The sequence below is a fragment of the Spea bombifrons genome, chromosome 6 (genome assembly GCF_027358695.1).
Source record: "Spea bombifrons isolate aSpeBom1 chromosome 6, aSpeBom1.2.pri, whole genome shotgun sequence".
NCBI classification, from domain to species: Eukaryota; Metazoa; Chordata; class Amphibia; order Anura; family Pelobatidae; genus Spea; species Spea bombifrons.
In genome coordinates, this window is record NC_071092.1 from 28,773,594 (window position 1) to 28,799,806 (window position 26,213).

Sequence of the window (26,213 nt, forward strand, 5' to 3'; positions counted from 1 at the left end):
GCATGGTTCAAGAGCAGCATCCCCGTTCAAAACACTCCGTGTCTACTTCACACACGGAAACCCCACAAAGCATTCAATTAAAAATAATTATGCATTTGAATCTGCTTTCTCTGTAACTCCTCATTAGTGCAGCTCCCTGCTGAATATTCTCCCGTGGCATTTGGTGTTATTTATTTATTATTTTCATTTCAGTTTCTCTTTAATGAGGGCGATGCAAACACTGCCGATAGATTTCCAATACAGACTGGAATATCAAACAGCGGCGGCGGTGAGTTGGCGGTGAATTACTAGCGCTTAACACTTGTTTTTCAAGGGCATACCCTCCCAACCTCAGACAAGTACCCACGATACATAAAGCTTCTCTTCTCTTTAACCTTGTAGCTCTTGGTTCCGTAATGGGCTAGTATCAAAAGAGAAAGATGAGAGTATGGTATTTAAATGTTACCTTAATGTTATATTTAGAGATGAAGTCAATTAGATAATACATTTACCAGACTGTCAGCCTGAATCCTGTGCTTATTCTTCTGTCTTAATAAGAAAGCACAGTTCTGCAATGATTTCATTGAACTGTAATAATATAGAAAGTACGGCATGCAGCACGTCATCGCAGGGAACGTACCTCCACCTTTCTACTGCCTGCACAGACCTCTTTTGGTCACCAACACCATTTCCAATTAAAGACGTTTTTTACGCCTCTCCTGCATCCCAATCAGCATCTCTTTTCCAACATCTGCAGCCCAACATTTGGGCAAACCTAACCAAAGACCTCGGTTATATAACTGCCTCATTATTCAATATTATTACATGATGACGTTTTTTAAGAGCTACCATGACAATAACTTTAATAACATATTACCCTATTTCTTTACGTTGATTTCGATTAGGATAAACAGATATACCCCAGTCTCCCCCGGACTCCTGGGGTGCCGGTCCCTCTAGTAGAATAGAGTCTGCTGCTAAGTGGCAATATGCGAACTACCTGTTGAGATGCCTGGTGTACATAATCACAAAATCCATATTTGCAAAAAAAGATTCTTGTAGAGGCCCAAAATTTTTCAATCAGAGGAATCCACAACATCCCTTGCGGTTGCTCCACCTTCATGTGTTATTATTCTAATTCCTTTTATTTTTCGGCAGCTTCCCCACATACTAATTTATCCGTTGCTAACTACTCAGTCAACAAACCATAAAGGTCCCTTCTTGTAATGCTGATGACCAGACCAGTGGGAAGATAAATACCTCCAGCACAATGTACCATTGCCCTTTGTGGCACATGATCAAATTCCCTAAAACAGATGCGGTAGTTGACTTACCTTGAGTGCAGTCAACAAGGGCGTTTACAAGTCCCCTGACACCTCGCTGATGGAAACAAACAAGACTCATCTATACAAAGTAAAGTAAAACCTTTGCTGTGCATTGTTTAGAAACATACCAGGGGCTTTTGATATAAAATAAAATTGGGGTGTTCTAACTGACAATCCAAGACCTGTTTCCTCATACAGAAGAAACAATATCAAGAATAAAATGTGTGTTCTATATAACAATATGACAACAAATTGCTTTATTCTTACTAAATGCAGAGGAGCATTTGGCTAATAGTCAAGCTGTTTAGGTGAGGAGCATTTAGTGGAGAGCAGAAGATCTACCCTCTGGAATAGTTCACCTCCCTTTGTGTCTCTCTGCTGCTCTGTGGAATCAAAACCAGCCCACAGCCAAGATAGACAAACTCTCAAACAAGCCGAGCCCTACTCATGCCAAGTGTGCCGGGGTACAGGTCATCCTATCACACTAAGTATACCAGACGCCAAAAAATGGAACAGACAAGGAAGGTCCGTTCCATGAAGCTGACAACAACTCTTCTACTGCTCAGCTCGGCCAGCTCCAAGACTTAATACTCACCTTTATTTTTAAGAATAAAGTACAATCCTTCTAAATCTAGATTTATTTTGAAAACCACATGTCTGTGCTTGCTTGTGTAGCCAATTCCTTGTTGCTTAACATATACGATCTATGCGCTAGGTTGCACAGAGAAACCGGCAGAAGAAAATCCCATTAGCACTTTGGAAGGGCAGGAAACAAATAGGAATTTTCTGACACTTATAATTGTACAATCTGCGACTCTGCTCTAATTTAATTTTACTCTGGGGGAACTCTGCCATCAATCTGGTGATGCATGATCCGACAGGGCATGCACAGATTAATGGCTGGTTTGCGAGGTTAGCAGACTGTACATGTGTTTTTCGTGAGAAACCATTAATATAGATATATACATTGTTAATTCCTTTTGGTTATACTGGATAAAACCGAAAAACCTACATATTAAACGGAATCACACTCAAAATAGTGATACACTGAGCAAGCAAAAATTAACGTGAGTTATGTATATTAAATAGTCATGATGTCATCATCAATACACGTATACACGTATATATCTGTATAAAATGAGTACATCACGTACTCTAATTGTTTTAAGCATTCACACTGTCCAGTGTAAGGTAACAAATGATTTGCCCTTTAACAAAAGGAACCTTGTAATCTAAAATACATGAGAACAAGTCAGTGACAGATCCCCTCTCGCAATATTCCCTGCAAGCCGTTCTGATTTTTCACCTACAACTAATTACATGGTATTTCTGCAAGCGATGGTCCTAAAAGAGTCTGCCTGAAACCATGCAAGTCATTTTACTACAATATTTAGTTTGGGGACATACATGAGAGCAGTACCTACACATTTCAGTGTTGATCTACCCTAAAGTCAGTAGTGTGATGCTGCGTATTCGATAACTGGCATTTTAAGACAAAATCAAAGGTATATCGTGGTATATATAATCTAAAACCAGTTTATAACATGATTATTCAGAAATTACACTGTCACACTGCTACACAATGCATTGGATATCAATTAAGGCATATCACTTAGGCCGGGCAAACTACCACTGAGCAATGAAATACTTTCAACACGCCACTTTGCCATTCATCAATTAAATGAACAATATAAGCAAATAAGTAATGTAATAGGCTTTGATTCATACAATTTGAAATTACATAAATTTGCCTTTTTTGGACTAATTGTCAAAGGAAGTTTGAAAGCAAAACAAAAATTGGTTTAAGGAATACATCTATGATACCATATCTTTACATTACATTTATATAGTGCCAGCAGATGCCGTAGCGCTGCTACAACAGTCAGTAAAATAAATTAAAATCACAAACAATAGAAAACTGGTATTAAAGGAGAAGAGTGCTCTTGTGAGCTTACAATCTAGTCAGTGGTTGAAGGGAGGTGAAACAATAAGAGAGGATGGCTTGGATGAGGATGAGTTGGTCGAGTCAGGGTGATCTGTAGAGGTTGTTGGTCGTTCAGATGGCTTGATTAGGATGTTGGTTGAGAGTGTTAGGAAGAAAAAGTGGATTTTCAGTGAGCTTCTGAAAGCCGTGCATGAGGGAGAAACTATATTTAATGCGGGAGTGGGAAGAGGTAATGACGGTAGAGGAGAGACGCAGGTCATTAGTGAAACGAAGAGCATGGCTAGGGGTGTATTTGGATAGGAGGGTAGAGATATAAGGGGGTGTTAAGGGCTATGCAGGTCAGGGGTTTGAATTTGATTCTAAAGGGTATGGAGGGCCAAGAGGTGGAAGAGGCTGCTGTGTGAAGGCAATGCTTAGCCCGTATGCTGCATAATTCATTATAGATTTATTATAAACAGCACATAAGTTTTAACATTTCAACATTATACAAGGCCAATCACAGTATGTTTATCCTACCAGAAGGGCTGACTTTGCCCTTCCTGATGCATACATAGGTCAGTGACCCATTTTGCTTGACCAGGTTGGTCCTCATTGAATGAGAGAGAAACTTGCTGGGATTGGATGATGTGAAGAAACACACAACTCTGTCTCGCTAATTGTTGAAACATCGGCATTCAGTTTGGAAGGGTAGGGGCTGCACACAACAAGGAACAGCCCTGTCCAAAATATACCTTTACAATAACAATATTCAACGTCTCGTCGTATCATACACAGTACAGCGATGGCATTCTCACGATGAACACTAGGTGGCAGCATGTATACATCTGTCAACTGAGGTCGACACATTATTCCATTGTTCCATCCCCATTCACAAATGTTGCTTGTATAGTCTGTGTTAACACTGTTGTCTGTAGGTCTTCTGGCAGCAAATTTTAGTTACACAGCTGTTAGCATAATATCAGAGGGTGTTTTTTTCTAGTCAGTTCAAATCATAATTTGTTAACCACAAACCAAAAGTATTGTGAGAAAGCTGCTATTCACAGTTCCGAGGCATGGGTCCCGGTCACAATAACGTTATTCACAGTTTGGAAAAATACTTTAAATATGCCCTGCTGTACATATATATATATTTATGGCTTAGCAGACTACATGTATTCTCATTTCTAAGGAACAGATTATTTTGTACTTTGATTTAACAGACTGAGCTGTCCTGAACTTGTATTAAAGACTTCCAATTCATTACGCTCTCATATCCTTTGATAGTATTTTAGTGTGGTAATAACATGCACAAATAATGTTGGCTTAAATCAACCCAGTACTAGAAACTATCACATAGTTTAAAACCATTTGATGGCATCTTATCCAGTCCTGGGTGTTGACATTTTTTTAACTTCTACCACTTCTGGTAGGCAACTGTTTCACTTATCTACCACTCTCTCAGTAAAGTAAAACATCCTTACATTACGTCTAAGCCTCTGACTCTATAGTCTGACCCTTTAGTGTAATTTATTAATACATTAAGAAAAAGATAATTTATTATGCATTTTGTGCTATAGTGCTGTACATTCTAGGGGGAATTGATATTTTGGTTCCACCGACTTTAACCCCTTCCGTACTAGTGACGTACCTGGTACTTCCTAGTTGGGTGTCACCCACAGGCCGGGATGTACCAGGTACGTCATCGATGATGCGCGATCCAGCGTCGCTATGGACGCTGGGATCGCGAGGGGCGGCTGCTACTGACCGCTGGGTGTCCCCAGCGACTCGTAGCAGCCACTCTCCCTCAATTCCGTGCACGTGATCGCTTTGAAGCGATAAAATATAAAATATTTAAATAAAACTGTGGTCTTCATGGGAAGACGCAGTATGAGAATGCCGGTACGGACGGGGTTACTTTACATAAACAGTGTAACCAAGTAAAGGTTCACTGTGAATAAAGATGGGGCCCAATCTTTAAATATAAGCATAGCGGGTTGCATGGTCTCAGAACCACCAGCCTCTAGCACAGCAACAGTGGCAAACGTCAGACAGATGTTATGTGACTGAGCATTGTTAGAGTTATAGTCCACAAATGCTGGAAGGCGACGCTGGCCTGCACGAACCTCAGTGTCCAGCACTTTAGAAAATATTAGTGCTTTATAAATAAATAATAACTGAAATATTACTGGTAAACATTGCTGAAGAGGCAGCCGCCACTAAAGTGCTTTCTACGTAGTTGGAGATGTTTAAATAAGGCCTGTCAGTTATTTAACATCATCCAAGGAATAATATTGGATGCTTTTTTATTTATAACATCAATGTTTTAAATATTTTATCAGAATGTAGGCTAGAAATTGGTTCCAGAGGATGTTTGTGTTCATACTACTAACTTTGGTAGATGTGATCTGCTTGCGCTGGAAGAAGAGATAGTCCACATCGTTATTATCCGTCAGCAAAATCTATAATTCTGTTTGTAGCACGGTAGCCTAGAATTCCCTATGATGATGATTGTTATACAGTAGAGAATACTCTATAAATAAAATAGTTTTGTGTAATTAAGCAATTTGCCAATATAATCACAAGGTTTAAATAGGATGAAACCTCGAAACGGTATATATCAAAACTTCTAATTTAAAGGTAACACCATGAATGTTTCCCAACACACCAAAGAAGCCCCTTCACTCATTGGCCTCTGGAGGCACTAGATTCTGCTAGAGTAGGAGAAGACCATTATCTCCTCATGTTGAAGGACAGAGCTCATGCTTGTTAAAAAGTGCATCAGCAAGTTATTGTATAGTGTATATCCCATGGACAGAGAAAGAGCTGGCGTGGATGTGTAAGTTAAGAAATATTGGATTGTCTTCGCTGGTGGTGCCCTCTGATCACAGGACAGGAAGGCAAAAAATGTACTTGTCTTATGTTAAAGACGACAGTTTTTGTTTTCTAGCTATCTGCATCTTAGGTTTGCTTTCTCTGCCAATATCACTTGACATCAAGCCCAGATTGGACATCTGGCACACCATCCAAACGCCCAGATGGCCGCTCCATACATGCCCGATATGCCTATTCAGTGCAGATCAGGTGCTGTAGTGTGCAGCCACCGGCTGGGTATGTCTGCTTGCACGCTTCATGAGCATAAGAGTGTAACGTGGCGATTTTGTTGTTAGGTGGCTGCAGGCTTTAAAGTTCCCAGTGTAATCTTTTGGTGGCTGATCAGCCACAAACAAAATTGGTACAAAAGCCATTTGCACAGAAAACAACAATGAAGAGACACACTCACAGTTTTACAGGTATAAAAATGATTGAACTGAATCATTCTAATTGTGAAGGGGAAAAAACTGACCAGAGGAGTCATCCTTAAAGTCTGCAGTCTATATGCAAAGGCAAGAACTGATTGATTGTGGAAAGGTGCAACGAAGACATATAGGAATATTACAAAATTAAGCATCTAAGTACTGGATTTCTGACCGATTAGAAGGAAGGAAGTTCCCCATTTATAGCCAGTAACTATGATATTTCACATTGGGTTACTTGGCTCCAGGCTGTCTGCTTCCATTAATGATAATTGTCTAGTCTTTTTACTTTAAATGTTAATATATGCCATGTTAACATAACAAATGAGGAAAGGATTTGACCCATAACACATATTTCAATTGAACTGAGGTGGTTCCATGTTTGAATAAACTCCATATTCAGTTTCGCTCATAAAAATCCACTGATCTATCTCTTCCAATTCCTGGCCAATGTCAGCTGTATTGCCCTGGGTTTTACACACCTTTGTCAACGCTTGCCTTTTATCAGAAAAAAAAACAAAATGTTAGCGACTCAGGCATATGTGTGCTTATACTTATATTAAAAGCATTGAAAATAAATTATACATATCTTTACCTATATATAAACTAATTTTATGTCTACCCTTTGTACAGTGCTGTAGAATCTGATGGCACTATATAAAATAATAATAATAATAATAAAATATAAAAAAATTATTAAATTATAAGACAAATAATATAAGGTGAAATCTTCCTTTATGAAAATTATGGAAAAACTCCAAATAACAAGGTGTACTATATCAACTGTTCAATACATTTTTGTCATTAAAAGGAAATTGGAATCTGAAGATGAATTACTCTTAATTACCTTTAATTAAAGTGTAATGTTGGCTGTAGTTTGCTTGAAAGTGATTTGTATTAGGGAGGCAGCCAAATATTATTTTGTATTTTATAGTAACGCTCGATAATAAATGGAAATAGGACTGCAGAAAATTTTATAAGGAGCTGTAAAACAATTATATAAAATAACGATATAAAATAATTTATGCATGATCAGACAATATAGCTTCTATATAAACATTACTGTGTCGACCAAGAAACAGAATATCATCTCTCTCTTTCATATGGTGGTTAGATAACAGAAAGGCAAAACATAAAATCCCAAGCACAAAAAAGGCTACATTTTATAAAATACATTATGAGAAAACAGTAATTTATTAGGCTTTGTTTTCTATTTAATTTACATTCATTAAGGGACAACACAAATGGGTTGTGGCGCAATTTACATTAAAAAGGCATCTGATGTATATCCTTTCATAGAAACAAATGCACCTAGATGATGCTTGATTTACAGTACTGAATCCTGATGCGGTACCAAAGCGATTTGCACACTGTGGCCAGACTAAGGATCATGAGGTGGCCCTGGCACTTTAAGGCCACTGGCTGGCTAATGACACAGGCACAGCTGATAGCTGAATTGGAGATGCCACACGTTACGTTTGGATGGTCACAGCTTGTAGTTGGGCATATTTACTGGAGTGGGAAAATGGGTGCATATGGAGTGATGGACCAGTCCGGGCCCGCGAGCACACCTCCTCGTGAAAAGTGGAGATTTAGAGAGTAGAAAAGGTGGTAAGGGAGACCACATGTGAGAAAGGAAGATGGAACAGGGTGGGGAATAAACTGAGGAGATAGAAAGAGAAGGAACAAAGTGCACAAAGGTTGGAGCAAAGGGAGAGAGAAAAGACAAGCACTGTGAGAGAGCTCGGCTGCTAGAGTACAGCACACGCGTTTTAACTAATGACGTCTGCGCACAACAAAAAACTAATTTTGGTACAGGACAGGCCTCTTCTGCTCTTGTTCTTCAGAAGGGGATGAAGACACATGACTGCCCTGCTGCGTGCGTCTATACTAGAGAAATACAGAGTGCTATAGATCCTAACCATATATCAGTCTCATTTTAATTATTGGAGGGTTTGATTGTAGACATAGATTTAATATATTGTTCCATGTATGTTTGGACAATAAAACGTGTCTAAAGACTTTATTTGGACACAATTAATTTTTCTTGCGACTGGTGCATGTAAAGTAGCATCCTACTTATGTAAGATACCACAAAACAAAGGAAGAGCTACATACATATTTAATGAAAGGTTCCCACGAGTCTTGTTATTTGTGAAATTCAATTGCAGTGAAAAAAGGAAGTTTGTTATCACCTACAGCATCACATGTATCTGAAAAACACTCTGATTACACATTAATTTGTATGTATTATATATATATATATATATATATATATATATATATATATTCAAATATATAATATCAATATTATTTTATCGGAATATGATACCGGCATAGAATTCTAAGAGGGCTTATTGGGGAGGGGCAATACCTACCCTATATACCTATATCTTTTTTTAAATCACAATACAATGTATAGTAGGTAACCAGAACATATGTTCCACATTATTGAAGAGCATCAGTATTTCTCATCTAGATACCAGTGAGGAATGAATTTATATCTCATCTTTAAGAACATCTAAATAATATCACCGTATAATTTGTAATTACTTGAAACAATGTGACCCTCATACATGTCCGTTGTAAATGCCAGATGTACAATTTAATTTATACGATGCGGAGCTCTTTTGTAAGTCACAGTTAATTTTGCGTTTCAATCACCTATTTTTCTCATACAGCAAAAAACGTGTCCTAATTAAGATGAAGAGTCTCTCCCAGTTTCCAGCTACCTTGCTTTTCTCTGAGGTGTTATAAAGGTTTGTATTCATCTTCCTCTCGCTCTCTGATCTTATCTGGTTGGACAGATACTCGCGTCTCTGAGTCGTTACAACAGAGGTGGGCAGCCTGGTAATAATCATGAGAAGAAGGCCCATTAATTAAGCCTACAGAGAGCAATTAGTAGCTCTTAAATGTCTGTAATGAGAAGCCCACAAGATTGTATTTTGCGAGGAACAAAACACCTGAAGTAAGAGAACACAGATGACAAATAACTTAAAGTACAGATACTTTAGTGGAATTTTGACGCAGAGATGGTAATATGAATTAGGCAATTAAAAATCAGAGATAACCATACATGAGATCGTTGTGTACCTTTACTACGTGTATAATTCAGTCTGTCGCTAGTATTAGAAAAAGTTCTTCTTAAATCTTTTCAATTATGATCCCTAAAGCGTATCATTCTAGTAAAATCTGTTTAAAATACTGCTGACATGTTATACCATGTAAATAATGTTTTATTAAAGGCATCTATTTGCGCTCTGTTTTCAATTATGCAGAATCCAATTTTTGTTTAACCGCTAACAATTCTTTTTGGTTCCAGTGAAGACTGGTAAATATTCATGTTGAAAAAGGTGGGATTGAACAGAGAATTAGATATAATAACTTAAAGCGAGACACTAAATTATACAGAAAAGTTGAGAGCTATGCAATTTTTTTTTTCACTGAATGCACAGATCATGCAAAAGGTTTACTGGAACTTTCAATACTGGGACTCCATAATGTCTATTTCTACGGTACATTGAAAAGTATGAAAGGACATATTTAATACACGAAAAATACATACTCTACCCCAATGCCTTCACTTGGCAATTGCTCTGTATGTCATACCCATGGCTGGAAACGTGGCTGCAGAGATTAGTCAGGGAATGGGTAAAACCAAACTATGCTATTCTACATGGAGATTGAGCATGGGTACCCGGGACCCCTGGAAAGTAGTGTTTCGCCTGTAGACTCCAGGCTAAACCTGGTACCTGGAGGTGACCTTTCATGGCAGATCCTACACAATACCTCAAACTATTCATTAAATAACACTGATGGGACAGAAGAGGTATTGATCATCAGCATATTTCAAAGGTATCAGGTACACAGGCCTTTAGTTGGATAAGTGTTGACTTTATTTACAGACCTGAAGCAATGTTTCATTTTGGAGATGTTTGCGGTATTGACACAGAGCACTGCAAAAATACCTTGTAAGTAAAGCTACTGTGTCTCTTATTGTATTCTGTTTTTAGTTTCCAACATTTCTGAGATCTTTCTGGGTTAAACTAAGGGCAAGCGAATACAATTCTGGCCCCTCTAACTAGGCCCCACAGTTTAAAAGAAAACAAAACAACCACAACATATATTCTATAAATCCCAAAGAGGGAATACGATGGTACGACTAAATGCTAACATGATTTGTTAAGTCTACAAAACAGAAAAGCATCGAATGAACGTAATCCCCGGGATCAACCCTCCTCTAGTCCACCCAATTTAACCATGCAAAAGAGGACTCTTGGAGGGTGAGGGGGTTTTAGGAAACTAACCTATGCATACATTTGCATCCTCCAGTTTGGCGGACACATTTCTGTGGAAGCCTCTCTTGCACTTCTCACACTGCTGACCACGCGTGTTGTGTCTACAGCTCACGCAGACCGCCGTGTTTACAACCTCGATGTAAGTGCAGCGGCTGGAGTGCCCGTGGCAATAGCAGTCTTGTGACAGAGGAGGTGGAGGGAAAAAGAGAGAAAGAAAGAAGGCATGCTTGGTAAGGACTGTGCAAGGGGGGTAGGGTACTGAAGATGTTAAAATGATGTCTTTTCTTTCAAAACTAAGAGGTTATGAAATAAAATGTGATGCATCATCAAACCATACTTGAGTCAAACAGCTTTTCCTTCAGATTGTGACCAGAATGTACTTTCAGAGTTTAATAAACAATCTCTTCTGTCTACAAAACAGTAATAAAGCTTTGACAGGTATTCAGTCGCCATGATATAATCTAGACCAGAGTCAAGAGCATAAAAGCTTTATTTATTATTGCACAGTGGCAGCACATCTTTTTAATTATAGATTTATGGTTCCTAATTTATGACCCTTTTTTTAACAAAAAAAGCTCCCAAAACTATTCTCATGTCCACAACCAGATTACGATTTCACTGGGCCCTACACAGAGTTAGGAATTAGGAAGATCTTTTGCTGAATTTTGGATTTAAGGAATTTGCTTATGTTGCGCAAGCCTTGAAGGTATCACACACGCCTGCCACCTTTGGACAAATGCTAGAATTAATTATGTATTTTTTTTTAACTTTTTTTGTGAAAATTAATTACTATAGTTTGTGGACACATGATATGGATGAACTATTTAATAATATTGGGACTGGATAATTAGTCATTCCTATTTTTCACGAATCTGGGATATTGTTGGGTTATTTTTTACTTTTTGATTTTTCTGCTACAAATGAATTAAGTACCGTATATTACCGGATGGTCTGAGGACTACCGTGTGTTTGTGTAATCATCATTGAGTTTATCTAGCTAGTTTTTTAATCAGGTGTACAAATTGATCTAATATAATCACCCAATCGGGTATTCAAAAAAAAACATGCACCAGATTTAAGATACTCTAGCCCACTATTTTGTGATTAAATTCAGTAAACATGATTACACCTATTTGCTAATTGAACCTTTTGTATATTCTCTTCTGGTTAGACAATCGCTTGTTTACATTAGAGCATTTCAAGTTTACGTACTTACAGCCTGACCAGTAATTATATGAAGTCTGGCCAGCGAATCATGAAACAATTTTCAAAATATTTTTTTTTATAAGAATCTAATTAAAAACTATTTGTGACTAAATTTGTGTCTCCTGCTTTGGAAGATTTGGAAAGATCTGGTCATCATTTGCTGTTAGACTTCAGAAGGCTAAGATGTTGACAAGAGTACATGATTAACATTCAAATAGATGAGCAAAATGATAGCAAAGTAATAGTGACGGGGCATATCACACAGATGAGGGATTGCAGGGAAAAATCAGGAGGAGTTTCGGAAATTAAAAAAATCCTAATTCTCTCACATTCATATAATGGAAATTTCTTTTGAATAGTATATGTAAATGTCTAGAAATAACATAACACCAACAAAAACATATTCCTGTGAAGGACCTGCACATATTGTTTATCTGTTGTAAGCGGAGGTCTGGCACTTTCTGGCCAGAAAAGCGGCAAAGCCAAGTGGCCCCTTGCCCCCCTCCAATACTAACTAACATACACACTGGCACACATAATTACACTCTCACTCTTAAAGTCCAATAAAGTAAATGAGACAGGCACTTTTTCACTCCTCGTGAAAATTTATTATGATAATTCCGCAGTGAATTTACTCACAAGCTAGCTTATGAGTAAGCGCCAGTTTAATGCGCCAAACGCGTAAAGCCTCTGTTTGTTTTGCCACCCACTGTTCAAATCTTGTATGGGCTTTGAATACGCTGTCAATTCACTGCCGAATTGTCATAATAAATGTTCATGAGGCATGAAAGAGTGCCTGTCTCGTTTACTTTATTGGACTATAATTTAAGTGTTTTCCTGGAGCGCCCTGGATAGAGCACCATCAGCTTAAAGCCCACAGGGTGAACCAAAATACATTTACTTGTCCCTCTTACCTGTAGCATGAGCACAGTATATTTTGTATTATACACCTCACAATTACACAAATTTACAGACTCACGCTAACACATACATATACACATACACATTTACGATAACACACATACTTATACTAACACATACTCGTTCTTACAATTGCAAACAAACTCATAACACCATAACACACAACTCATGTTAAGATACACACACTCACGCTCACACCAACACATACAGACTCATGCTAACACACACATACACACTCACTCTACCATACAACATGCGAGCAGCCTGGCTTTCACTGAGGGGTCATGTAACACTGCATTACTTGACCCCCACCACACTCCTGCCTCCGTGCGTGGGGGTCAAGGGGTCGGACCATTGCCTTAAGCTTATATACATAAGTTCCTATATGTGTGTGTGTGTGTGTGTATATATATATATATATATATATATCCACACTTCCACACATCACTGATTATTCTGGGAAAGAAACCAAACCAAGCTCACTTGAATGCATCATTTAGATGGAGTGCAAAAATAGAGTGCTAATTAATTGCAAAAACAAATTTACGATCCTACCAATCCCTCAGTCATTACCTCTGCCTTGTTATGTCAAGAATTAAGTTTATTGATCTGATTTCTCTCTATACGATACACACAGCTGTCTTAATAGGACATTTCTAAAGCTCTGACTGCCAAAGGGTCTGATGCTCCAAAACAAGAGCTAACCACTTAATTTAAGTTGATTTTTTGTGACATTGTGTAGTCTTCTCAGGGCCTTTTCTCTGGTAGGCGGAAGGAGGTTGTGTGCAAAATAATAATAATAATGAATAATGAATTACCAATGCAGTTATATCTATGTATAGGACACATGTAGCTTTATATGTCATGCAAGCTGTATGATGCAGTTAATAAGCAGTCACATTTACCAGGAGCTCATGGAATTACGTCCATACACTAGAGTCAATGGTGGTAGCCAATACCAGGACGAATGCCCAAGTTGACTGCTTTAGAAACAGACATGGCAAATTGTAGTAGAAAACCCAGTCGTTACGGGGAATAATAAGAGTGGTAGTGGGCAGATTAGACTGGTTTATCATCTGCTGCATCTTTCAAATTAATGTGTCTATACAAACTTTGGTTTCTGCTGCTATGGCAAGAAAGCCTTTTAATCAGTGTCCCCAGTGTGACAAGTGATAACAGCTTCGCATTAAGAATTCCCTGACAAAGTCAGAAAAATATTCCCACAGTCGAATATTTTTTGGAGTTTTAAAAGCAATAGGGATTACTTTTGCAGCACAGAATGTAGTTATAAATGTGTTATATTTAGCAGGGGAGGTGGAACACCACCTTAAACACAAGCTGAAAAGATGCAATAATTTGTTTTCACTCTTGTTTTGTTGTCACACGGCATTACCCTCACAATTAGAAAAAAAGATCACAGACGTGAGTCACTCTTAATAAAACATCTCCGAGAACATTAACCCTTCTACCAGAACCGAGACAGCATCTCAGCATGGAGAGCAGGTCTACGGCAGCTCCTGTCCGGAGGCTGAGGTTGAGCATTTCTTTGGCCACTTCTGAGGGAGAGGACCTGGATATTTACACTGTGCCAGAATGCCTAGAAATTGTAGCTGCTGCTGCTGCAGGCTCCCTAATAGGCCTGTCCTTCCCAATTACCACTTAACAAGATGAGCTTGCCATATTACAAGTGCTGCAACAGTTTAGAGGTTGTGTTAAATCCTCAGAGTAAGATATAGAAAGAGAAATGCTATTTTAAAGACATAGCCTCAAATTGTGTGTTTTCTATTCCATAAGATGTACTAAAGTTGTTATTTGAGCATACATTAAAAATCAAAGATGCTTCATAGCCTCCAATGGAGACACTGGGAATAAAGCATACTTAAGCCCCAGAGACTCCATTCAGAGCTATGGGCCAGTTGGGGACATCGTAGATCTCCTACTAACTGGCCTCAAATAAAGGGAGCGCAATATCTGTTAATACTGACCTCTGTCTCCCTGCTCCCTCTTGAAGCACATCTGATATGACGTCTTATCCCGATGCTTAGCACCAGTGGCGTATGTAAGAGGTGAGAGTGGCAGGTGGTCCCAGGGGTGTGCCACAATTGCTGCCCGGGCAGGTCTAATATTATTCACAATGGGCCAGTCCATCCCAGTGTGTTGGCGTGTGTGTGTGTGGGAGTGGGAGTAAATATGTGTGTTAGTGCATATGTGAGTTACTGGGGGAGAGGCAAGGAAAAAGATGGGGGGTAAACAGCAAAGGAAGAGAGCTGAGATAAGGGGAGGTTCAAAGATAAGGGGTGTGATAAATAGAAAAGGGAATATAAAGGGGGGGCGAGAAAGGGGAGAGATAATGAGAGAGAGGAGAGATCATAAGAAAAGGGAGATAAAGCAAGTGTTTGTGTTCTTGAAAGTGTTTGTATGTTAGAGGATACAAGTGTAAAGCCATGCTATTTATGTGTAAGGGCAACTGTATATGTATGTGTTTATGGGCAGATATTTGTAAGAGAAGAGTACATGTGTGCATTCTGGCAGTCCATACATTACTGTTTTGGGCCTAAAGGGTACAGAATGTATACAGCTATATACCTATATCTTTTTTTAAATCACAATACAATGTATAGTAGGTAACCAGAACATATGTTCCACATTATTGAAGAGCATCAGTATTTCTCATCTAGATACCAGTGAGGAATGAATTTATATCTCATCTTTAAGAACATCTAAATAATATCACCCTATAATTTGTAATTACTTGAAACAATGTGACCCTCATATGTGTCCGTTGTAAATGCCAGATGTACAATTTTTAATTCAGGTGCGCCTGAGCCAGACTGAGAGCAGCCCTCACTGAGAGGAGACCACTGTGGGTTCAATGTGGGTGGGGGTGCAATGTGCGCAGCGACCACTTCCAAAGCAGACTCCACTGCTCTCCGGCCTGCTGTGGGCTCTCGCCCCAGAAATTGTGGAGACCTAGTCTAGGGCATGCTGTGATCTGATGGCTATACGTCTATATCAGAGCTTCATGGGGTAATTTTAAAGTGTGTGTAATGCTACAGAGCGGGTTTATTCACCATCTTTTCAATGTTTATAATTATCCCTCATGTATCTGTGCTTTCTCCCTTCTGAACATCTTCAGAATTTGAGCATTTTAACTCTTTTTAGCAGTCCCCAATATTGTTCTTTTGTTGGATTTGTACTGCCTCTTTTAGGAGTTTTTCCTTGACTGCCACCTGACTTGTCCTTTTCACGATACAGTATATTGTTCTATTTCTCAAATCTTAAAACTCCCTTATTCCCCAGAGCCTCGAAACTGTGTAATAAAAAGCTATAGAATATGTTTGTATAAAACACGGTCAGAAGGAAACTGACCAGAAAGAAAAACATTTCAATATCCCATCAATTTAAAAAGGTTAAAGATACAATATTATCATATTAAGTTTAATCTCTATGTAAACCTATTAGTAGATTACTATTTTAATTTCAAAGATAAAGATAATGTTGTTTGGAATATTAAATGTATGTATCTATTATTAATTACGATCCCTATATTTGTATTTATGCAAGAATAATCCATTTTTGCTAACTTGTTAAGAAAATTTCTTTTTTCCTTCATATGATTTTCTTGGAAAGCCCAGATGAGAGCTTTCTATTTATTTATAAGGCGGTAGATACATATGTGGTAGATTTTGGGTCATCCAGCAATGTAACAGGGGTTGTGCTCTGGGGCTGATGGTGAAATGTGAGATATCAACACATAACAGAATGTGGGTTCATGGAACAGACACTGAGTTGGCTATAGATGATAGTATACATTAGCTAAAGACCTCTGTTAAGGTAATCTTCCCCCTTATATACCCCCGATGTATTGTTCTTACTGTAAAAATCTAGGGGGACCCCTTAACAATGACTTACATGGATGAGCAGAGATCTCTTAGTGCCCAAATAATTTGCAACTCCACTGACAGAGAAAAAGGAAAAACAGCACAATGTATACAATGGATGAAATAAGATCTTTTTGAGCCAGTGTGGTGAGATAGCATTGCATGAGTGGTGGGTCTCCTACCTCTTTTGTGGCTGGAAACTTGAGCAGGTGGCACAGTAGAGTGAGCTAATTTGGGAAAAACTGGACAGACAGGAAGGGAAAAAGTAAATTAGAAAAGAAAAAATAACAGAAATGAACAAGATAGCTTCAAAGTAAGACAAACATAAAAGATGCGGATTTGTAAAAGAAAATTAATATTATTAGCGATGCATGTTAGAAAATGTTGCTGTTTTCGCTTGTACAATACAGAATGACACAGAACAGGCTGACAAGCTGTCATGAGAGGTAATATGGAGGCAAACCAAAGAGAGCAGTGAAATGTAGAAGTAGAGGGTGTTACATGAAGGTTGTATACGTGGTAATAAGGGGATATGGAGAGATGTTATGTAGAGCCATCAATATATGATGTCTAGATGAGTTATAGTGTATAATTACACATAGTACCGGTAATAAAGAGGAATAAAAGAGGGATCATTTATGCAACACTGAGTTAGAAATAGGCTATATATGGTACCACAGTGGACATAGGGGTAGGACTGGCAAAAGTTCATGGTTTTGGGACCTTGCCTCATACGTCCTGTCCAACAATGGCAAGCCAAATATACCTTGGAGAACAACGCTATTGCCTTTTCTTAGGCAGACATATTATGTTGTCTATAGTGGGCATGTGGATTTATGGAGCGGGTGCCTGAAATAATACTATGTATGGAGATGTAAAGAGAGATATGAGGGGCGTCATATGGGATTTCAGGAGATACTTTGGTGGGACGCTTTACATGGACCAAACGTTATATGGTGAGGTTACGAGGAGAAAAAAAGTTTGGGGCCCAAATTTTCATTGGAAATACTGTATCTTAAAAAAACGACAGTTGACGAATGATACTGAGTTTTGACCAAAGGAAAGATTTGTAGGAGACACTGAGGATTAATACTGATTCTGATCTCAGCTTATATTTTGTCCAAGATAAAACCATAGAATCCTGCAAAAAAGGTAACATTTCCCAGCAGAAGCTTCATATCCACATCTGCCTGAGGTGTAGAAAGGGCATTCCAATCCATCCTATCCTATGACTGCTCAGTGAAGACCTCATTGCATGATACCCTCCTGTCCTCCCAAGCAGGACGTTGTTACATACAGTACCTCCCGTGTTCTACTTGCATGTTTTACCAGACGATGCACGAGATTCTAGAGCTAAAGATTGTTACAAACTGTGCCATGATTAGTTAAATCTATAGCTGCGAATAGAGCGTGTGTGTGCCAGGCAGCAAATATAACCATATGAAGCATCAGAGCAATAACTGCTCTCACATACATTGCATTCTGACATCGTTTTTATGTTAAATGATTAAATAAATGTAATTTTTGTATGTAGGTGTAAGCATTAAGGTTAGAGATAATCTTGAACATGCAATGCATAAATCTGCATTCCGTAGACAGGGGTGCTTTGTATCACGTAGTCGAGATTTATAGTTCATATCCACCTTATTGTAATGGGGATTAATTTGATGAATTTGTGGGGCTGTTACTTTTTAACTAACCTGAAGCAGAAAGTGAAATGATGATGTCATAAAACTAACGATCCATGGTACACATAAGTAGCATCATTAACAAGCTGCTAAATAGTGACAGAGCCCTAAGGAGTAATAAACGCAAAAAGTTAGTGTCTCAATGCTGTGCTCCCTACCCTGCGTATGTCTCGCCACCAAGTATCTGGGAAGACTCTGAAGTCCTAGGCTTTCATTCTGAACACAGCCGCTGCTAATCCATGCAATTAAGGCCAGTGATTCAGACGCGTTTTGTTCTGTTACGGTTATAGTGCACAGGCTCAGATACAATAATTTGGAGCAGATGAACGAGATAATTGCATTTATTTGCTGTCCGTGAATCTAGGTCAGGATCTGATTTATCGCAGCTCCCAAGGGCTGGTATTTCTGCTCCCAGGCTATAAATCTTGGTAGGATTTCTAATGTATTTCATGAGATTGGTAATCTGTGCTCTTTTTAGTCGTTATCACAGAATATATTCCTGTCCCACTGAGCAAAGACACCAGGGGGTTCTAAAGCCACTAAGGTTATTCATCGAACCCAGGGCCTTTTTATCAAATAACTCAATACCTGTTTAACCAAATCCCTTGTATTTGGCATGACAGGGTTAAATGTTAGTTGACGCCATAGGCTAGCCATTCCCAATAAAAATAGCAAAATTATCCGCTTCATTAGTAGTGAAATGGACATCATGAGGTTTCTCGGTATGACTATTCTGTTAATTTTAAAGAATAAGATAACGGGATGCAAATAAACACATAGGATTCTTGTACTTCCTTTAACAATTTAACTCCCAAGGTGGGCATAGACGCTATTACAGCAAGAAATTAAGGTCACCATATTAAAAAGTAACCACATATTCTCCCAAACTAGCAGATTTCTGTTGTTTCCAGTCCCACACACCCTAATTTTGTATTTAGGACTATTAATATAAAAAAAACCTCCAGGGCACCTACATCAAAGCAAAAACGTTATCCTATGGCAAATTTATTTGTAATGGCATCAAGGAATATATATATAGGAAATCCTACTAATTCCAGCTGTATTTCATTCTAATTTTTTGACCGTGAAATGCACCAAAACTCTTAACTCACTTAACCAAACAAAGCTGTGGATGACGAGAGGACAGATATTTTATGTAGATAATGGAATCCCTCGCCACTTAGTGGGTTGAAATTCGAAAAAGAGCTGCAGGGTTTTACAATCCTCCGCACCCCTCTTGGGATTTTCCCTATTGCTCACAACTGGCAGCTCTGTTCAGCTATTCCAATTTCTTTATCGGGTAAAACTCGAATTTGTGCCGAAAACGCAAACCCTTTTCATGCTGGAGAGAACACCGACGTGTTTCTGATCTCTCACACTTATGTCAATGTCAGTGCCCTTTTAACTCATTCCATCTTCATTTACAATATTTAGTTGACATAACAAAGCATAATTGAACTGTATAGCCGTAATTGAGTTCACAGAATTGCTACATATGCTAATTATTATAAAAATGGATACAAATGATAATGAAGTTATAAACTGGTTGATCACCTCACTCTGGAATGTGTTTATTACTCACATTGAATGATTAACCATTTATTTTAAGTGACAAATACATTATACTACTTATACTGTGTATTGAACAAACATTAATATTCAAAAATAATATCTAATATGTGAAGGATGCTGTATATATATATATATATATAAAAATATAAATATATATATATATATAGTTAAAGGGGACCAATGTTTTATTACTAGAATCACAAACTAGAACTCGAAAACTATCAATAAATGCCACCGAAGCTTGTAGCAGTTTCATATGCATACAAACTGAGTTGAAGTGTAAGAAAATGACTGATTTAATACAATAGAGGCTAGACACAAGAGACAGAAGCAAGCCTCCGTGGATCCTATCAGCATTGCGTAATATTTCACACACTGGCGTAACTACATGGATGTGTACTTGTGTTTGTGTGAGCATAGATGTGTACTTGTGTGTGTGAGAGCACGGATGTCTAGTTGTGTGTGTGAGCATGGATGTCTAATTGTATGTGTGAGCATAGATGTGTAAGTGGGGTGAGTTGGGGTGTGTGTTAGTGAGTATAGTAAGTGTGTGTAATTTGTGTAAGTGTGTTTACATATGTTGTATGTTGGAAGGGGGGGGAGGCAAGAAAGGCACAGACCAGTTGTGTGGGGGCAATAATGGCACAGACTAGCTGTTGAAGTTGAGGGACCCCGGGGTAGTTTTTGCACCATTTTAAAATAAATGCATTGCTTTGATACTCTATACAGTATTGATTGAGACAAAGAGATGGGAGAATTGTATCTCTTATTATAAGCTCATATTCAATTAATTTATAGGTACATTTGCTTTGTCTTTATCATCCTGTCCCAACTTTTATCATTTAGTACATGCATTGTTACTTATTGCTGTGGAACAACAGTACAACTAAAAAATATTATGTGATACTGTTATCAAAGCACAACACTATTTGGATACCTACTTGCTAGCATGCCATATTGTTAACACCGAGCTCTCATTATTTAAATATTTTCAGAATTAAGGATCTGTTTCATTATATAACCCAAAGTATGACCTTACTCAATTTAAGGGTCCCTTTTTTCAATTTAAGGGTCTTTTTTTAAATAGTGTTCTTACTACATATCTAAAACAAGTTAACTATATTCTAAAGTGGTGTTGCAGTTTTTATTTGTTTGCTCTTCGTAATGCTCAGAAAAACCAAACAATGTTTTGTTTCGCTTTAGACTTATTTGCCTGTTTCTTGCTGACCCCAAAATCCACTTATTACATCATACCAACTGCTATTCAGAAGAAATGCAAATGATTAACACATTTTTCTAAAGTACTCTATAAATACAGACAATATACAATTTATAGTGTTTACTCCCAATCTGAGGAAATTTTTACGCATTAAATATTTAGCAATCTGAGGAAATTATTACACATTAAATATTTAGCAAAGACGCCATAAACCTCAAATATCCAAACATTGGTGCAAAACATTTAATTACATTAAATAAAACACCTAAGAATCATTGGCGTTAAATTTGAAAGGTGGTGATCTATTCTAGCCCCCCTAAGAGGTTTCTTTTCTTATTAAAAAAAGGTTTTATACTGAAATTATTTAAAATTGTATTGACTGAAGGTATGATTTAGCCTATTTAGCTTGTTCCCTAAATGTATGCAAATGAAAATACCACAGGTGTGTGTTTTTTGGTTTATAGATATTTACATAGAAGTCTATATGTATTTATGTGCTATTAAATACACAATCTATATATTTACTGCAAAGCTAACCTACTTTCCATATGATTTCTTTTAATGTTACTAAAATGTTCCATAGCGCCTTTAAGCACTAAGTGAAATGCCCACAGCTTCTATTATAATGTCTATTTCCTGCAGAATGTATATAGAAGCATACAGTGATGATCATTTTACGTAGTCGTTCCACATTCTTGATGCTGATCCATTTCCTCTTTTTTGTAATAGTATGATTCCTAAAGCATAAATGTCCACTTGCCTACTCATATAGTCTTTCTATATTATTTTGTCAACCTATATGAAGAAGATTGTTCCTTCACTTAACAGAAAATACAGTGTGGAAAGGATAGACCCTTCTGACAATTTTCCACACTGTTACTTCCAGGCCCAGACTGCACCGCACACCTCACTCACTACCTAACCAATGAAATGGCATCAGGCGGCCACTGGCCTTAACCCCTCTGTGACCCTTAGGACGTATTATTACGTCCTATTAAACATGGTCTAGATGAACTAACATGTAACATAGTAACATAGTAACATAGTTCATAAGGTTGAAAAAAGACCAAAGTCCATCAAGTTCAACCTATATACATATTGTGTCCCTACCGTGTTGATCCAGAGGAAGGCAAAAAACCCTTATGAAGCAGATGCCAATTGCCCCATACCAGGGGGAAAATTCCTTCCCGACTCCAAATATGGCAATCAGAATAAATCCCTGGATCAACGTTCTGTCCCTATTAATTTACTATCCATAACTTGTGATATTATTGCTTTCAAGAAACACGTCCAGGCTCCTTTTAAACTCTTTTATTGAGTTTACCATTACCACTTCCTCTGGCAGAGAGTTCCATAGTCTCACCGCTCTTACTGTAAAGAACCCCCGTCTGTGCTGGTGTAGAAACCTTCTTTCCTCCAGCCGTAGAGGATGTCCCCTTGTTATAGATACAGTCCTGGGTATAAATAGGTCCTGGGAGTGATCTCTGTACTGCCCCCTTATATATTTATACATAGTTATTAAGTCCCCCCTAAGCCGTCTTTTCTCCAAACTAAATAACCCTAATTCTGATAATCTTTCTGGGTACTGCAGTCCTTCCATTCCCCTTATTACTCTGGTTGCCCGTCTTTGAACCCTCTCCAGCTCCACTATATCTTTCTTGTACACTGGTGCCCAGTACTGTACACAGTATTCCATGTGTGGTCTGACTAGTGACTTGTACAATGGTAGAATTATTTCCTTGTCATGGGCATCCATGCCCCTTTTGATGCACCCCATGATTTTATTTGCCTTAGCAGCAGCTGCCCGACACTGGTCGCTACAGGTAAATTTACTGTTAACCAAGACTCCTAAGTCCTTTTCCATGTCAGTCGTCCCCAGTGTTTTCCCATTTAATACATATTCCCAGCCTGGATTTTTCTTCCCCATGTGCATAACCTTACATTTATCCGTGTTGAACCTCATCTGCCACATCCCAGCCCAAGCCTCCAACCTATGCAGATCCATTTGTAATCGTGCACTGTCCTCTATTGTGTTAACCACGCTACAGAGCTTAGTATCGTCTGCAAAGATTGATACTTTACTATACAATCCCTCTACAAGGTCATTAATAAATATATTAAAAAGAATAGGACCCAAAACTGACCCCTGTGGTACCCCACTAGTAACAGTCACCCACTCAGAGTATGTACCATTAATAACCACCCTCTGTTTCCTATCACTGAGCCAGTTACTTACCCACATACACACATTCTCCCCCAGCCCAAGCATTCTCATTTTATGTACCAGCCTTTTATGTGGCACCGTATCAAATGCTTTGGAAAAATCAAGATATACGACATCCAGCGATTCTCCCCGATCCAGTCTTGAGCTCACCTCCTCATAAAAGCTGATCAGGTTAGTTTGACAGGACCGATCCCTTGTAAACCCATGCTGATATGGAGTCATACATTTATTTTCATTGAGATACTCCAAAATAGCATCTCTTAGGAAACCCTCAAACAGTTTACATACAACAGAAGTTAAACTAACAGGCCTATAATTCCCCGGGTCACTTTTTGTCCCCTTTTTGAATATTGGCACAACATTTGCAATGCGCCAGTCCTGGGGAACAGACCCGGTCACTATAGAGTCCTTGAATATTAGAAATAGGGGTCTGTCTATTACATTACTTAACTCCCTTAGAACGCGGGGGTGAATGCCATCTGGACCTGGTGATTTGTCTATTTTGATTTTTTTTAGGCGGCACTGCACTTCTTCCTGGGTTAGACAGGCGACATGTACTGGGGCATTTATCTCATCCTGCTGTATATTACCTGGCATTTCATTTTCCTCTGTGAATACAGCAGAGAAGAATATATTTAATAGATTCGCTTTTTCCTGATCCCCGTCTATAACGTCTCCCTCATTACTTTTTAAGGGGCCGACGCTTTCATTTTTAACCTTTTTACTATTTATATAGTTAAAGAACATTTTGGGGTTTGTTTTACTCTCTTTGGCAATGAGTCTTTCTGTCGCCACTTTTGCTGCTTTTATCTGATTTTTACATATTTTATTTTTTTCCCGATAGCTTCTTAGTGCTTCCTCACTGCCTTCCTGTTTTAGTAGCTTAAATGCCTTTTTTTGCCATTTATTGCCACCTTTACATTTTTATTTATCCACATTGGTTTTCTCTTGCTCCTGACACTTTTATTCCCATACGGTATGTACTTTTCACAGTGAGAATTTAAGATATTTTGAAAAATCTCCCATTTAGTATCTGTGCTTTTGTTTTTGAGGATATTTTCCCAATTTACAGTGTTAAGGGCTTCTCTTAGTTGATCAAACTTTGCCTTCCTAAAGTTCATAGTTCTTGTGGCTCCTCTAAGAGTTCCCTTATTGAACGACAAGTTATAATGTATTATATTGTGATCACTATTTCCTAGGTGCCCTCTGACCTGCACATTAGTTACTCTGTCAGGTCTGTTGGTTAATATTAAGTCCAGTAGAGCGCCCCCTCTGGTTGGGTCCTGTACCATTTGGGACAGATAATTATCTTTACTTATAGTCAGAAAGACCTCCTGAGACCTCTGACGAGCCCCCTGCTTCCTCATCACAGATACTGGGATAAGGTGTACCATACCTCAAAGTTATCTCTAATCTAAAATTAAAAAAACCTGAAAAAAGTTAAAAATAAGTGACAGAATACCTCTGTCATAATGGGGTGACGGCAGTTTGGTCCTGGTTACTTCTGTGTATTTTAGGGGTGCAAGGTGGTCCCAAGCTTATTGGTGTAGTATGCCCTTTGAAACTAGTTCTCTTGTATTGTTTATGGTCTCTTTAACAGTTTATTGCCAAGCACCCACAAGCTTTTTATTAATATAACATAAATGAGCACTAATTTTACATGATGTATTTTAAGACCCAGCCATTTGGATCTAAACTGGATACGTGTGGGAGGCTGGGCTCAACACACGTTGAATTTTTTTGCCCCTGGTGATTTATATTTTTTTTTAAAAACAAAGCATTTTTGATTAGTTTCCTCTTACATAAATCTATGTTATCTTAACATGCTTTTTTTTCTCAGAGATTAGCTGATTCCTCAGAATTATTCAAGGGGTATATTCTATATTGTATGTACGGTATTATACCTTTGCACAATGAAAAGCGCAGGGTTGCGGGTGTTTTAACTACTTTAAACAAACTTACATTTTAAGACATTATAACAATTTCATATAAATCGGTTATTAAGAGGGATGTATAGGTATGTTTATATCTGTTTGAGAAATTGGGTGTTGGTTGACCCATTTGTACAACTGAGAAAAAAGAATATTATATAGAGCAGAATAGAGCAGAATTGTAGCTCAGGTTGAAGGCCACCAAGGCCATAATGTGAGCTCTCTTAATTTGCCATGGAGTCTACTGGTATAACAGCATGTAGCTACGCTTCAGAGAAGTATTTAATTCTCCAGTCGGGCATTTAGACATGTGCTCTTCATTTCTGGTTCTGCCCAGTACCACTCAACCCAACATCTGGTCATACATCTCCTGACTTTCATGTATATTTAGAGGGAGAGGGGAAGCATGGGAAGTTCCCAACTATGTCCATGAGTAATTCTGGAGGCCCTCTCCGCTTATTATGTATCACCGCTGGTAGAGATCTAGAAGTCAGGGGTAGGTTTTGTATCTAAAAGTGTGCAGAAGATACAGAGTAGCAGGATTCTTAAGGAATAGCCAATTTATCCCCTTTATCCTTATCTTTATACCTGGGAGTTCTCTGGGTCACAGGAGGGCATGACCTACTCCCCACCCATTCCTTCCTAACCCGCCTGCAATGTCATCGGCCCCATCCAGTCCCATCAATGAGCCAGCCCACTGACATCAGAAGACCGCCCATTGATGCCAGTGGACCCGCCCACTGATGTTGACA

General features: G+C 38.3%; 1 protein-coding gene across 3 annotated transcripts in view; it reads right to left on the reverse strand.

Moving 5' to 3' along the window:
- Window positions 1–26,213, reverse strand: part of NTNG1 (netrin G1) — an 89,179-nt gene that overhangs the window by 6,002 nt on the left and 56,964 nt on the right. Inside the window, exons 6-7 of one of the 3 annotated variants that reach the window (XM_053468932.1) lie at window positions 17,010–17,069; window positions 10,829–10,996 (exon numbers count right to left, since the gene is read on the reverse strand). The exons of 1 other annotated variant lie outside the window; for it this stretch is intronic. In XM_053468932.1, coding sequence (XP_053324907.1) covers window positions 10,829–10,996; window positions 17,010–17,069 — 228 coding nt within the window. The remainder of the gene's footprint in view (window positions 1–10,828; window positions 10,997–17,009; window positions 17,070–26,213) is intronic. One more of the 3 variants, XM_053468933.1, reaches the window with a different exon arrangement.